The sequence below is a fragment of the Hippichthys cyanospilos genome, chromosome 21 (assembly GCF_059441005.1).
Source record: "Hippichthys cyanospilos isolate Australia breed blue-spotted pipefish chromosome 21, RoL_Hcya_1.0, whole genome shotgun sequence".
In the NCBI taxonomy this organism is placed as follows: domain Eukaryota; kingdom Metazoa; phylum Chordata; class Actinopteri; order Syngnathiformes; family Syngnathidae; genus Hippichthys; species Hippichthys cyanospilos.
The window spans coordinates 2,418,350-2,434,502 of NC_142389.1; the positions used below are offsets into that span (position 1 = coordinate 2,418,350).

Sequence of the window (16,153 nt, forward strand, 5' to 3'; positions counted from 1 at the left end):
CGCGCTTTCCGTTTCTCTCCGTGCGGAGGGACCCAGCTGGCTCTAGGACGCGATTACATTTTGATTTGAAGAGTCTTCAGAGGGAATACATTTGAATGTGTTAGCAGACAGGAAATTTGCAGCTCACCTGCAAACTTAAACTTAAACTTGGCGGGTTTTTCCAGGAAAAATTAAAAAAATTTCAAAATAAAAAATAATTTAAAAAATGCACAAAAATGGAAAGAGTCCTGTTTTCATCAAATAAGTAATATTAGTTAATAACTATGTTAACAATTCTTCAAGCGTGAGAGTTTTTTTTTTATCTTATTTTGAAATGCATGCTTTTAATTCGTCGGGTCGCATTGCATTTCAGTTTCCTGTTTTACGTTCTCCGTTTCCTGTTTTACGTTCTCTGTACGTCATTCGGCTCGTTACGGTGACGTAGTGAATGACAACGTAAGCTCATATTTATAGTTTATTATCATTTATGTTGATAACGCACGCTACTGCCTATGATAAGTAAGCCATGAGTGTTTATTCTGTTTATGTGTTCGTTTGTGTAGAGGTTGCACTTTATAGTTAGTAGTTGTTGTTAGTTGTTGCTAACCCGCTAATGTCGGCTAAAAATACAGTAAAAAATACGCAAAATATATTAAAAAAAGGATTGTTTGTGATTACTGCGGCTATATTGGGGCGTACATAGAAATCTTTCAGACTTAGCGGGGGGTTGACACCCCCCATTAACCGTGAAGTAGTGGGGATTACTGTAGTCTGGAAAAACAAATTGTCCTTTGGGGTTTCTTTTATTTGAAGCTGCACAAGTTTAACAGAAGAGCAAAGTGGTCTGCAAAAGAGTGTACAGGGATAAGTAAAAGATTCTTATTCGCTCACACAGGAGTGAAGTCATCAAAACAAGACGGGAGGCAAAAACCATGAAATACAATATGTCGGCGTGGGACTCTTATATGTCAAGGTCGAGTGTTCCCATGTATGTGAGGTGAAAGGGTTTTTGTAAAAACAAAGCCAGGTGGTCAGTGAACAATCAAATGTTATACTTATTTTCCATTACACAGGTCAGGACCAATCTGGTTCACTTGGGTATGAGTGCGTCAGACCTCTCAGGGCGTCCGCCAAGCCTCCTCGCTTTCAGTTCCTCTAATGACAAAACGCGTCTGCGTTTTAAAAGAGGACACCGCCGAACATGCGCCGACATGTCTAAATCTGAAAAGGCCTCACACTTTTGGACGCGCAGACACACACACAGCCATGCACGGAACTAACAGGCACAGCGAGGCTTCCCGAGGGCCATCTGGATGTGCGGCAGAAGAAGGCACAGCTGGTCCCCAGCGAACATCCACTGAGCTCGGACCCTTTATCTGCAAAATCACACAGCAAGGCGCCAATTACCGATTGAAGTGTGTTTGTGCGAATACACGTGTTTGAGTGCTGACTGATTGTTGATGTGGAGGAGCAGTCATCCAGCTGCAGGCAAAGACAAATTTGCCAAATCTTTGTGGATGCGTGTATGTAGCGTTTCACTTCCCTTGAAATTGACCTCATGTCTGTACTCCTTTTGGGGCTTTTATGCTACATACATTCCAGATTGCTGGGAAAAAAGGGAAATACAGTGGACCCCCGTGTTACGGCGTCCTCGGCTTACTTTTTTTTCTTGTTGCGATGTGGAATACGGTACTGAGTTTTTTCGTCACCTCTTTATGGTATTTTCCCGGCTTTGTGACAAAAACAACTGTCATGACCCTAGGGTGTTGGCTGCATTTGAGTCGTTTTGTCTCCATCTGCAGGCGTTTTTAGGTAGTTGCACTTATTTTCTGTTGAACATTGTGCACAGCATTTAACAAAATCTCAACTTATTTCAAGATGAAGGTTGATTTTTTTTTTTTTATTTTAAATCGATTAATATCCCAATTTTCTATGCACGAGGAAGCAAACTAGTAAAAATAAAGGGGGTGGTGTGGAGCATTCATTGCAGTAGAGATCAACATTTAAAAAAAATCCTTTGAATTCAGTTTTTTACATCTTATTTAAGTTAAATCCCTTTTTCCAGGAGTCTAAGAATGTCCACGAATTTAAACGGCGTCCCAATGCCTGTTTCCCAGCTGTGCATCAGAAAATCCCCGACTTTTTGCAAGGCAACATCACGTCCAACACAGACGCTAAACGTAACTGAAAACTTGCCTCCTTCCGTTGTCAGCGGCATAAATGCGAAGGGACAAATTGAAAAGATTGCAAGGATGAAGGCATCAGACTGAATTAGTATCATGTCGGGAAGACTTCTTGTTATCAGGCTATTTGTACAATATTCACTCTCACTTGTGAGGTAGATCAGAATCAGTCGTGGTGACCGGCTGGAGGGGAAAAAACAGCCTGCTGACATCTACCGATTAACTTTGTGTAAATGGATGAGCCGCTTGTATGGGTACTACCCAGAATAACTGGGCCATCTTGGAAAATCTTTCCCATCCCATCCAAGCGACTCGGATGGCTCGGGACTTTCCATAAAGCGTGTGTGTACCTGCACGAATAAATGAGATTAATGTAACAAGGCTTCATATCACGGCGGGCGAGAGGGGAATTCTCCAAAAACGCTAAGATGGAAAACGAGCTATGTAGGTGGAAAAAGAATCTGTGGAAAAAGCTGTTCAGTAAAAATGGCCCCTGAAGTGAACGCCAGATCAAGTTCACTCATCACAAATGAAAAAAAAAAATCCACGATACCTTTAGGGATTTATAGGAATGGGACACGAGCGTACATCGGTGTCGGATTATCAAGTGAAAACATCTCCCATGCGTTCGTTCCGCGGCACTTACGTTTTTTTTGCGGCGATAACGCGTTACGAGCTTTCACTTGGCGTTAATGGCTTTTTCCCCAAGATGTTTTACCCTTTTAATTGCGACGCCTTTGTGATGACCTTTTCAACCGCTGATAGCCAATATCAACACGCTCCGCTTTTCATCTCCGAGATTTAGATGAGCGGTAAAGCGAATCAAAGGCTTCAAAATCTCATCCGTCCCTCACCCTGAGCTGCAGCGAATGTGTTTAGATGTGTTAGTTTATAACCGACGCGCCATTTTAGTCGTCTGCGACAGAGATATCCAAAGCCTAAAAATTGCCGGCAGATGTTTCACAGATTTATGTATCTGCACCTGTGGAGCACATCAGACATAGACACATAAATTAGCCCACCTTTGCTTATTTTATAAATACTCATTGACATAAGCAAATGCGTGCCTGAAGCACAATGCTGTATATCTTCACACACATCACTTGTGGTTGAGCTCCGATTCAAAAGCTGCGTTGAAAAACGGTATTGTCCAAGAGGTTTTGATTGACATTGTTAGGGAGGTGTGTAGCGTCATTGATGATGAACCGCTACTGTTAGAAAGCCCACATTGTTTTTATGTTTGTAGTTTCGTTCGATGTGCTGTTTGTGGACGATGTTGTAATTTCCCATGCTGTGAGCATTCCGTGAACGCGACACTAGTCTAAAGTGAATGACCCACCGTAGTTTTCCTTTTTTCCTCGTCCGCGACATAACTTGATAAAGTTGCTCATAACGCACATTCTAGCACATTTGTGATTGTGTGTATGTGATAAAAGGTGATATTATTTCCTTATAACGTTCAATTTGGACATTAGTTGTGTGTTACAGAGCAGGTGTACGCTTGTGTGTGACGTCCTGTACTGCACTTAAATTGTTGTATTCGGCTAGCATGCTAATTATGCTAATAGCGTTTCGTTCATATGAGGAAGCGTTTATTTGTGTTTGGCTAGAGCTGAATGCCGTGAGTTTAGAAGTTAAGAATGTTATGCTGCTTAGACCAAGAGTGAAAGTTATGTTGCATCATTAATGATCAGTCACAGATGGATTTTCTAATCCACGGGTGTCAAACTCAAGGCCCGGGGGCCAAAAACCGGCCTGCCACATCATTTTATGTGGCCCACCAAATGCTGATTTGATGTCAAGTTTCTAGCTAAACTTGCAGATTGTCTTAAAAAACAAATCTGTTCCAGATCTATCTTTTGAACAGTTTTTACCGGCCTCTGATTTCAAAGTAGGTAAGGATGTGAACAAGCAAAAACAGCGTTCATTAGACGCATTTTTCTATTTTTAAGTCCTAAATTTTCAGGATATTAGAGAAATCCAGGGGTACGTAAAAATTTTAGCAATGACTGTCAAGGATGCTTTTTTAGACTATTTTTAGATTTATTCGGGCCCTCTGACAGAAACTACAACGTGGCCCACGCTAAAAATAAGATTGACACCCCTGTTCTAATCTAATCTTCTGATATTCCTATTACTAAGCTTATAAATATTATGTGCGGGCTTTCTTTAAACTAGCGCCTATGAAATCTGAAGCCTGATTTTGGCAAACGTCCCGTAATGGAGGCGTAATCACATTGGGCTTGCTTATGGAGAGACCTGCCGAGTTGTCATGGTCTGAGTGCATCAATCGTATTTGGTTGGCCAAGCAGAAGTCTTAGTCATGCTTAATGTAACTAATGACTGTTAATGACGGCAAATGTACGGTGCCGCAGAGGTCATTGCGAACGCGGAATGCTGCTCGTGCATCCGGACCTAAGGTATAATGACCAGTAATATGTTGAGCGTGTTGAAATGAAGAAAACCGGTTATATTATGTCTTAGTTCACAGTTTTCGTGCATTAAAACACAAATTCGCTCACCTCCGCGTCAATAATTTAGCGACAATGGTAGCAAAAGTTAACGCTACAGTGCTAATCCGCCCACAGGGACGCCGCTATTTGTATACAAACTATTAACCATAATATGTCTTCAAGTAGTAATAAAAAAAAAAAATGTCGTTACGTTCTGCCTACCACACTCACAGACTGCATCAAAAAGTCTCTGATGCATCGTTGTGGCTTGTGGGCAGCGCGTGGGATTCAAGGTCAAACAAACAGGAAGTGCTCGTACGTTAAATTGCCCAATAATCCATCGCAGCATGGCACATACTGTTAATTATAACTCGGAACTCATATTTGTTTGGAAACACTTAAAAAAAAATCCCACCTGAGCAGGTCATTGGTGGCAGGGAAATGAAACGAAGTGAAACTTTAAACAGAATTGGAAATTCAAAGATTTCCGTGTTGCAGGCCTCCAAAAGTGAATAAAGGTTCCCCATTCATTTATAGGAAAGCCAAAATGGGAAATCTGGATACAAAACCAACATCCATAGGGACGCAAAAAAAATCTGCATTTCAGACAGATTACGGTAACATTATCTTTACAAAAAAATAAACACGCGCCACAAACTTTTTTAGCTAAAAGCTCACTCAACCCGCACATCTGTTCCGGTCCCGTGTGAACACGCAACAATATGCTTCAACTTCCATAATGAGGAAGAAGCTCGTTTTTAATTACGGCTGGAATCTGCTTTATCTTGACTGTTTGGGAATTATTTACAAGACGGACGCTCACGTCTGCCGTAAGATGATATCTGTATTTATTCACAACCTTTACAAGATTTACAAACACCGAGATAATCGAATGCCTTTTTATTCCAAACATGCGCAGACTAAGAGCTTTTCTGCTGAGATTTGTTTAGATCATAAAACACCACCAGCACAAAATGAAGGAAAAAAGTGCAACACTGGAACGTACTTACACACTCGCAAACACTTTAGAACAAATTAGGACGAGCGTGAGTGGTCTGGGAGAGGGCGTGATCTGCGCCAGCGCTCTTAATATGCAACAAATTGGATCTTTCTCTCCGCTCGCCGGGCGCCACATTAGCCGGTGGCGCTTTAGAAGCTTCGTGTTCGAGCAACAGGAGGTAATTAAGCATCTGGCGGATACCCGCCCGGCACCAGAAACATCTTGGCTTGCTCCTCAATGTGGATCTCCCCTTTATTAAAATAAAATACTTTTGGAGATATTTAATTTTCTAGAAAATATAATAACGCTAAGCTTGCAATGATCACTGCTAGCTGTATATTAATTTAACGACATGCTTATTTATTGTGGTTGCACTGGCATAGAGCTAGGCTACGTCCCAGCATTTAGATCAATCGGAAAACATCATAAATAGAAAATGTAAAAAGGATTTATTTACCTTTGAGTGGCGCTTATGCCCATATTCGCCTAGGCTAGGCTAGCATCATATTTCTTGATTATCTTCAGCTTCGTTTCAGTATAAATCATATTTTTACTTCTCTCTTTAACATCACTAGCAATCTTGGGATCCATGGCTAACCCTTTCAACATTGAATTAAGCAGTAAAATGCACTATAAATACGCTTTTGGAACCACTCGCGAAAGAACAAAGCTTTACCATTCCGCCGTTTTGAAATGAGTGAGGCCGACCAATAGCAGACCAGCATTGTAGTGACACGTTGCATGGATGCATTGAAAATAAGTGCAATTACCTAAAAACGCCTGCAAAACGACACAAAATACAGCCAAGCCCCTAGGGTCATGACAGTTGTTTTTGTTGAAAATACCGTAAAGTGGGGACGAAAAATCTCAGTATTCCACATCGCAACATGAAAAAAACATAAGCTTGGGACGCTGTAACCCGGGGGTCCTCTGTATTGCTCTTGGCAAAAAAAAAAAAATGAGCGTATGTACAGGGAGAACTACGGTAGCGCCTCGGGTTTTGTATCAGTTGAGGCAATTAGCCAGCAATCAATGGCACACGATCGACAGAATGTTCAGCAATCAATCATTGCAACTATCTGCCACGATCACCATCCCTAGCCGGTGGGGCGCAGATCGGTAAATGAGTCATGCCGAAGCGAGGGTCGCTTTTGTCGCATACCAGTGAGTAAAACGGAAAGGTCAGCTAACAGCTCCGGGGCTGAGCGCTCGTTTTCTTTCAGCCACCACAAGGCCTGAAGGACAAACACGGCCACGGCGCCGTTGTCACACAGCTCCGGAAATGGAGCCAAAGTAAAACAAGGCTGACGTCTTATTTGAACTGGAATTCAGCAGAGTGTGGGAGACGGATGAGGAAAGGGGCCGCGGCAGGCGGGAAGACCGTAAAGCCGAGGAGGATTTACGCAGCGGGGCTCGTCCTATTTTAGGCTCTCCACCTGCAGTTTCACCTGGACCCTCGACATTCAGGTCCCAGCCTTCATATGAAGTGCTTTTTCTCATTTGGTACTAGGGCCGCAAAATTAATCGAATTCTAATCGCCATGCCACGATCAATTAAGCTGGTCCTCGGCGATATTAACGTTCAAAAAGTCGAGCACTTTTTTATTTAAATTACAAGTCAAGCACTTTTCCATCCTACCACCAGGGGGCGTTGTTTGCCGACTGTCAATTGAGACCTTGAAAAATTCGAATAAATCGGAAGCCTTGTTTGCTTGTTTAAAAAAATAAAAAGGCCAATAAATAGACATGATGAATAATCGCGATTTCAATATTGACCAAAATAATCACGATTGTTATTTTGGCCGTAATGGTGCAGCCCTATTTGGTACAAATGCACTTACATTGCCGTACGCAATAGTGGAGGGGTGGGACGGGTTCTGCAAAAGCCTTTTCCTTCTTGGGGATCGCGTGATGGTGTCAAACGTATCTCGGTGCGCTTTGCAGAGCGGTGTGCATGAAGGTGTAAATGAGGGTGGCTTGTTATCGCACCTTGTCATGTCCCCGCACTTGATTAGCGCTAAAGAACACCTCTGTAATCACACCGGTGGCAAAGTTTGCTTGTTGGACAAATCCTGTAAACCTGCATTCTGTAATGATTGACTGTTAAAAACCTGTGGAAAGTGCTTCTCTCATTGGCTGACTTCCAGAGGGTGTCTTTGAACACTTTCCATAAGTTTCCATTTGAACGAAAAAAGAATTAAAATTAAAAAAATGTTTTTTTTTGCCAAGAGTGGAATGTGAGATGGCTCTGAGCAGACGTGGAAAAAAGTTGCCAGACAGATGGCAGGTTGATGGACGCATCCCTGTGCTCGGTGGGCGGGCTGCGCCTGGAGCGGATGACCTACGGAGACATCTGTGATCAACCGACTTCAGCCTGACACTGTATTTTTTTAAAAAACATACAAAACGCCAGCAATTTGCTTTTTTTTTTTCCATCCGAATTTATTTCCTTTCACTTTATAGAATCTTATACCGACAGTAACAGAAAAAACACAGGAGGCTCTCCCTTTAAATTCTTACTGCATAACCTTGAAAGACATTCCTGCAGGATATTTTCCAAAAATATTGTTTTGAGGTATTCATATCAACATATGGGTTGATACACATCGTTATTCTCGAGTTTGACAGTTTTCCCGGCATTCCTCAACGGCGCACACACACATACACGCACGTTCCGAGGCAGCTGCGCGGTGGAAGCAGGTGTCACTCTCAGCTCATTACCCCCGGCGGGGCCCATCACCCTGTTTGGTGAGCAATAAGACACACCTCGCCGGAGACAAGAGAGGGTGAGGGTGGGAAGGCCCTGCTTTTGGAGATAGAGGGATTGAGCAATGCGCCGGGAGGTGCGGGCGGAGGTGGAAGTCGGCGTGTTGTCGTGCGATATGAGGAGAAGTGAGCGTTGCAAGGGAAATGAGCGGAGGATATGTTTCACTTAGTTACAATCGGGACGTCCTTTCAACAACGTCTTATGTGCGCTCAAATGGTCTTCGCAGGATACTCCACGACGTATGTGATGGTTAGCATTTAGTACGTAATCGGAATAGTGACAGTATACGCTTGTGTTTCGTAAAGGAAAAAAAACTGAGAAGGAAACATGAAAGAGGACCTTAAAAAAAAAAATCAATTTCTGTATTATCTGGACTATAAGCCGCAGCAGCAAAAATTGAGCAAAAAAAACAAACAATTTTTGTCACGGATAAGCCGCGCTGGACTATAAGCCGCAGGTCATAACAAAAACATTGCACAAAAAGATGTTATATGGAAGTTTTTTTAATCAATTCTTCGATAGCATCTTCTTCTGTCTCCCAATGTTTAATTGCTAGATTATTTTAGGAAACGTATAAACGCAATGCAGAAAATTCATACATACATTCATGAATACCTTATATCATATTTACACATCAAAAACTTTTATACGCAATCTTTTTCAATTTAGACATATTTTTGGACTATAAGCCGCAGGGCTCAAACCACGAGGAAAAAGCCGCGGCTTAAAGTCCGAAAAATACGGTATTTAAAAAAAAAAAAATGGGCTGAGAACCAGTCCAGGATGTACTCCGCCTCGCCCAAATTCAGCGGCTGTTGTTTTGAAGTGCTAACACGATTTTCACATCTGACCTCACGTCACTCCTACGTGTTGTGTCTCTGCAGGTATGACTACAAAGAGATGCTCCATAACTCCACCTTTTGCCTGGTACCCCGAGGCAGGAGGCTGGGCTCGTTTCGCTTTCTGGAGGCCCTGCAGGTAAACAGCTCCCGCACGCACTCGCACGACCACGTCAGCACGCGGGAGAAAGCGCGCTGTCAATCCATGCCCACGAGCCACAATCTTCCTTTTCACCCGTTCCGCAATTGAGAACATTTGAAAGCCTCGTAATTGTTGCTTCACTTTGATGGATGGGCTAGTATCGGAAAAATGTTTTCCCCCTATTAATTATAAATCCAACGCTTTTTCTGGCTATTAGAGAAATGAATTCAGGGCTACTTTAAGAGCGTTCTGCGCTCAGGGACTGAAAAGCAACACCTTGGTGTTTTAGAGCATTTTCCTACATGCTGTATTTGACACAAGAATATTGTAGTGCAGTGTCAGCTAAAATATTTGTATTTATTTATTTTTGTATTCAGTATTGCATTTTATTGTTGGCTGATGGAGATTTTTGGCAAAAAAAAAAATACCAATTACTGATTGATCAGACGATTATTAAGAATTATGATGAAGTAAATGTTTTTTTTTTCCCTCGACTATTTTCAATAGCTTTGAACTACCGGATTTTCCGCACTATAAGGCGCACCGGATTATAAGGCGCACCCTCAATTAATGACATGCTTTAAAACTTTTTTCATATATAAGGCGCACTGGATTATAAGATGCACCCACAATTAATGACATATTTTAAAATGTTTTCAATTGCAATATAGTAATACTCAAAGTAATAACAATAATAACTCTCAATAGCATAATAACTCAATGTCAATATGAGCAACCTTGTTCAAGTGTAAACAAACAAAAGCTTAAACAGGTAAAGCTTACTTTATCACTTCATTCCCCATCTACGAATCCCAAACTTAATATTGATCCATATATAAGGCGCACTTGATTATAAGGCGCAACATCAGCTTTTTTCTAAAAAAAATAAGGCTTTTAGGTGCGCCTTATAGTGCGGAAAATACGGTATATGTGGATTTTCACTATGCATGGGCTGGCTTGGTATCTATTCCCCATAAACAGCAGGGGTCAAAAGATGATATTTGGAAAAAAAAAACTTGGCGCAATTAGTGACGAGATAAGGAAAATAATTATTGTCATGTTTGTGTGACTAGTAGCTGAATGGATGTCATAATGAACACGTTTATGTTGCATTCAAATTGGCAACCCGTAATTGGTAAATTACTGCCGTTGTGTGGTTTTCCTCACTCATCCGCAATGGTGGCATGGCGGCACTATCTATTTTGAACTCTTTTGACCTTCTCTATTTAACTGACTGGACCCATTGACTGGTCGTTTGGATGGAGACGGCATGAGGACGATTCATAGGCTTTCTTATTCAGCCTCATCCGACAGTTTTTTTTTTTTAAACAATTAAAATAAGGCGAAAAAATATCGCTCGGCGCAAATAATATCGATCAAACCAAAACGAAGACGTCGATTTGCTTTCTCTTCTTGGCTTATGAATAATTTACTTGCACGCAACTGAAGTTTCGGATAGAATACGAATAAAATCAACGACAAGATCGTAGTGAAATGCAACCAGGCAAGATTGTGCGTTGAATATTGTGTTTTTATTGGAATTTTCTCTATCCATTGGTGTGAAGTCCCTCCTGAGTTTGCCTTTGTTGTTCCCGCTGACTTCCCGAAAAGAACATTAGCCACCGGTGACAATATTGAGCCACACTAATTCATCTTTTCATATTTACTGAGGGACTAATTACGTCTATGTTTGGAAACTAGTCCTCATATTGAACTTTCCGCTGAGTCTTAAGGCTTAGAAGCGGCAGGGTTGAATTTGCATGCACACGGACAAAAGTTCTGGGACGCCCAGCTATGACTGAAAATTCAAAATGCAAGTTAGAATAGTTTGTCATCATTGATAGATGTGAGGGATCGATGATGTGTTTCAATACTTTTGTCTGTGTGGTATTGATTCAGCTAGCTTCGGCAGCATGCATTTCTCCCCCCAAAATGAATAATTGAAATATTGAGTGTCTGTTTGCGCAGAGTGAATTATTTGGTGAACCTACAGTATTGGGCTGACTTTTGCATATTCCTGGCACCGCCTCCTCACAGTCATCATTCTTGTTTCCACTAGCAACAAAGTAGCAGTTTTTTTTTTTCCCCCCACACGCGCTCTGTGCTGTCCCTCAGCGGAGCGCATACAACATTAATTCCCCTCTAAAGAGCACATATTGACCCGGCAACAACACCTGGATCTGTAAAGTACTGTTTGTTAACCTGCTCCGCATTTGGCATTTATAAGGTGCCGATGCGGCTTTACAAGCTTGTTTTGGTGTCCCCGGGTGGCTACAGAATCATGTCGGATAACTGGAAACACGCAGTGTGCATGATTTCTCTATTGGTCGTCCAGAATAGTAGTTAATGTCAATGTAGCGTATTTTCCGCACTATAAGGCATACCTAAAAGCCTTATTTTTTTTTAAAAAGCTGATGGTGCGCCTTATAATCAGGTGTGCCTTATGTCTGGATCAAAGATGGGGAATGAAGTGATAAAGTAAGCTTTACCTGTTTCTTTTGTGTGTTTACACTTGAACAAGGTTGCTCATATTGACATTGAGTTATTATGCTACTGAGTTATTATTTAAGTTATTATTGTTATTACTGTGAGCATTACTATATTGTGATTGAAAAAGTTTTAAAATGTCATTAATTGAGGGTGCGCCTTATAATCCGGTGCGCCTTATAGTGCGGAAAATACGGTATATGCTTTTCTTTTTGCTTCACGAATGTATATTTGATACTCAAGGCAGCATATCCTGACTGACCCCCCCCCCCCCCCCTTTGTCTGTCAGGCCGCCTGCGTGCCGGTGATGCTTAGTAACGGCTGGGAGCTGCCTTTCTCCGAGATCATCAACTGGAATACGGCAGCAGTCATCGGTGACGAGAGGCTCCTGCTGCAGGTAAATCAGCGGCAAACGGTACCGGGGAGACGAACGGCGGCGGCGGCTCGCGCTCCCGAAGTAAACCTCCATATGACTTGCAAAGTGCTGAACGCAGGCTCTTTCCACCTCAGAATTGATTGCACTATTGTTGTTTTCTTGGAGGAGTTGTCAAGCCAACCCAATTCGAGCGGCGATAGCGAGTCCTAGAAATATCACTCCGGCTCGCATTTTGTCACACCGGAGGGCAAGTAAATAGAGAGAGCGAGTTGGGCGAACCGCATCTTATTCACGAGAGGGGGGGAAAACTAATTATATGCCAATTAAGTCTGAAATTTGAATCAAGTGTGAAATAATATTGTTTGACACTGAGTCTTCCGACATAAGAGGAGGCTAATCTGAGCTCATTATCCTGACCGGCGGCTCACTTATAGTATTTTAAAGATAGTACGTTTTATTCACTGTATGTATTGTTGTACACAAATCTTTTTATTGGGACCCCCTATTGACGAAACACAAAACAAAGAAACGGTGCATTTTGAAAATACTCATCTTAAAGTTCACCCGCTTAATGCTAACAAATCACGGGAAGTATTATGTCTTTTGCTAGTTTCAGGTAGTGGATATTTGAACACAAAAGGCGCAGCAATACAAGTTGACAGACAGCAAAACAATACTTCAATATTATCTGTAAAAAATATTTACTATTATTGCAGAGTCACTTATGGTAGTTGCGAATTTTTTTCTGCATTGGTGGACACCCCTCAAAAAAGCTGCAATGAAATAATCATGAAGAAGAATATTTACTTTATATGCATATATATATATATATATATATATATATATATATATATATATATATATATATATATATATATATATATATATTACTTTACGCTAGCTTTACACCTTGATACCGACTTGCTACGCTTTGTTTTTTTGCAGATTCCAACCACGGTGCGTTCCATCCACCAGGACAAGATTCTATCGCTCAGACAGCAGACGCAGTTCCTGTGGGAGGCCTACTTCTCCTCGGTGGAAAAAATAGTGCTGACCACACTGGAGGTGAGGAGCCAACGCATGCACCCATCCGCACCCTCTCGCTCCCTCATCATCAATCACCCTCTCGGGGGCGGCGGTGTCACGCCGCATTCCGTCAAATCCGGCGTTGCCGTCGTTTAAAGATGCAGACCACATGTTCACAACGCAAGAAAGGCGGCGCTATTCCTTTTTCATGAAAATACGTCAATGAAAAATCTCTTTTTCCGTAGCGTGATGAATGGCGATAAACGTAACCCGGGACGGCGCTTGTATTTGATGGTATGCGATGAAGTGCTTCCACGTTGATTCATGTGGTCCGCACAGGCGCGGCATTAGTGGCGCTTGTCATGGAAGTGCTTGAAGCGCGGCATCAGTAATAGCAAGTGCTGAAAAATGCTCCATGTTTACATAAAGAGTGATGACCATGCCGTTGACCTTTATCCACCAGTAAAACTATTTTCCCCACCGTGGTTTTTAAATGAGTTTCTTCTGGAATCATCCATTCATAATCCGGTGAGAGCATGTATGGTATTACAACCGCATTGTTCGCGTCGTGGTAATCGTATCCTCCAAAACATTATGCGCCTTTTCGGGGGGGTAGGCCTTGTTGCAAGTGTTTCCTCCTTAGCCCTCAGGTCTGCGTTGTGGGATGGTGCGATGTGTCGTACTTGTACACAGCCACGCTCGCAAACAAACTGGTTGCCTCAGGCAAAAGAAAAAGTGGGCCCTATCCTTGATCCTTGGAGCATTGTGACAAAAGCAGATCAACGTACTTGGAGATAGATAGATGAATAGATAGATGGATAGATGGATCCATCTGGCTGTTGCTAGCTAGGCAGCTCGCTAGCTAGTTATATTTCTTGCTAGATAGATAGCTAGATAGATGGATAGATAGACGGATCCATCAGTCTGTTGCAAGCTAGGCACCTCGCTAGCTAGCTATAAATCTTGTTAGATGGATGGATGAATGGATGGAAAGAAAGAAAATAATATTAATGATTAGGGATGTTGATCACATTTTTTTGCACCCAAGTTTGAGTCATCTAATTCTAAAGTCTAATTTTGATACCTCATCAAAACATACAGGACATTCGTCTTTTTTGTGTTTGTTTTTTTTGCTGTACATATAAATATGAATTATTTTTCAATTAGCAATAGTGTGTGTGTATTTTTCTAGCACCTAAAAATCCTTAAGAATGGAAAATTGAAATTAAAATGTTCTAATGTAGAAACGTGTGTAAATCAGGTGTCACCAATCTTTATTTAACCCAGATGCTGCTCGATTGACAGTCTGGCTTGAAAGTAGTTTGGCAAATTTGTGCTTTATTTTGTATTCATGTTTATGAACGTATACAATACAATACTAAATACAATACTAGCTTTTTAATCGTACAAATGAAATTGCTCCAAATGTGTCCTCAACTCTTAATAATATTGCAAATAAAACCAGGGGTTAAGGTCATCAGAAAATGGTATTATGTGGTTTCTTGAGTTTCATCATTTGAAGTATTTTCGTGCAACTAAGTTCTACTCCACCAACCTCATATTTTATTCACCAGTAACCCAGTTCATGGAGTTTGCGAGCAGAACGTCTTCATCAAATTTGTTTACCAAGGAGGAGATAAAGCCCGCGTCTAATGCGTGGTAGGCTTCCTGTCTTGCTCCAATCGGAATATCACACATTTCTTGATATATTTCTATCTCCTCCTTCACCGCGCTTGTTCAGGTGCAACTTTCCGATGTTATTGCCCACGCAGCTTTTCCACACTCTGTCGCGGCGACAACACGGAGATGCCGTTTGATTGCGTCTATCTTTACATCGCGGGTCTGTTGTTATCTTGCGTGAGCCGTCATTGTCACAGCCGCACACATATACACGCACAGTCAAAAGCGCATCTCCATACGTCAAGGTTTGTCAGCTCGGATACGCACGGCGCACCACCCAGGCGCAACCTTGCCGTGTTGTCACCGCACTAAAGCGCAAGGTGACTCAGCATGTGTGTGTGTGCGCGCGCGCTTGAGGGCGTAAGGCGGCTAGCTCGGCCTTAATCCTGACTGACTGTCCCGTAAAAGTACGAGGCAAGCGAGGTGAGCGGGGTGGAGAGAGGTGACATATGTAAATGCCGTTACCTTGGCAGCCCTGTAGATAACAGGCGGCATGGTTAATTCATCCCGTCGACCCTCCGACCGTCCACGCAGAATCCAAATCTCCTTACGCGCATTTAGGGGTCGCTGCACACAGAGCGAAATGGCCGTCATGCAGTTTGCCAATGGCCACTATATATATATATATATATATATATATATATATATATATATATAAATTGCCTTTCAAGATGACGTGTATGTTTTTGCTGTTGGATTTTATCAAATACATTTCCCCCCAAAATACTTATACTCCGGTGTGACTTAAATATGTTTTTTCCTTCTTAATTATGCAATTTTTGGCTGGTGCGACTTTTACTCCGGAGCGACTTATAATCTGAAAAATACGGTAGTGCTGCTAATATAACCGCGGCTCTCCCTGAGACTACAGCCAAAAGGATGGGAAAGGATTAGGGTATATTAAAGATTTCAGTAAATATGTGTATTGATGTCTCATTTGTCTCATATACGTAAAGTATAAATACTTTTCACATTTAAAAAAAAAAAATCAGGTACCCACATTGACGTGTATGAAAATTCCCACAGGGGGGTGATACTGTTTTGCGTCTTTTCACCTACCGCGTCTCCATTAACCGCGAAACACAAGGGACTACTCTGTTCATACACAGGTGAAGTCGATACATCATTACGTTTCTGTATAGCCACGCCCTCTTTTTTGCTGCGCCTGCTTTATACTCAGTTTGGTGAACCGATCACGCCATGTTTTTGTAGAGTATATTGA

At 41.9% G+C, this 16,153-nt stretch overlaps 1 protein-coding gene across 1 annotated transcript in view; it reads left to right on the top strand.

Moving 5' to 3' along the window:
• Positions 1 to 16,153, top strand: part of ext1b (exostosin glycosyltransferase 1b) — an 87,263-nt gene that overhangs the window by 54,420 nt on the left and 16,690 nt on the right. Inside the window, exons 2-4 of the mRNA XM_088404428.1 lie at positions 9,266 to 9,359; positions 12,139 to 12,246; positions 13,171 to 13,290. Coding sequence (XP_088260554.1) covers positions 9,266 to 9,359; positions 12,139 to 12,246; positions 13,171 to 13,290 — 322 coding nt within the window. The remainder of the gene's footprint in view (positions 1 to 9,265; positions 9,360 to 12,138; positions 12,247 to 13,170; positions 13,291 to 16,153) is intronic.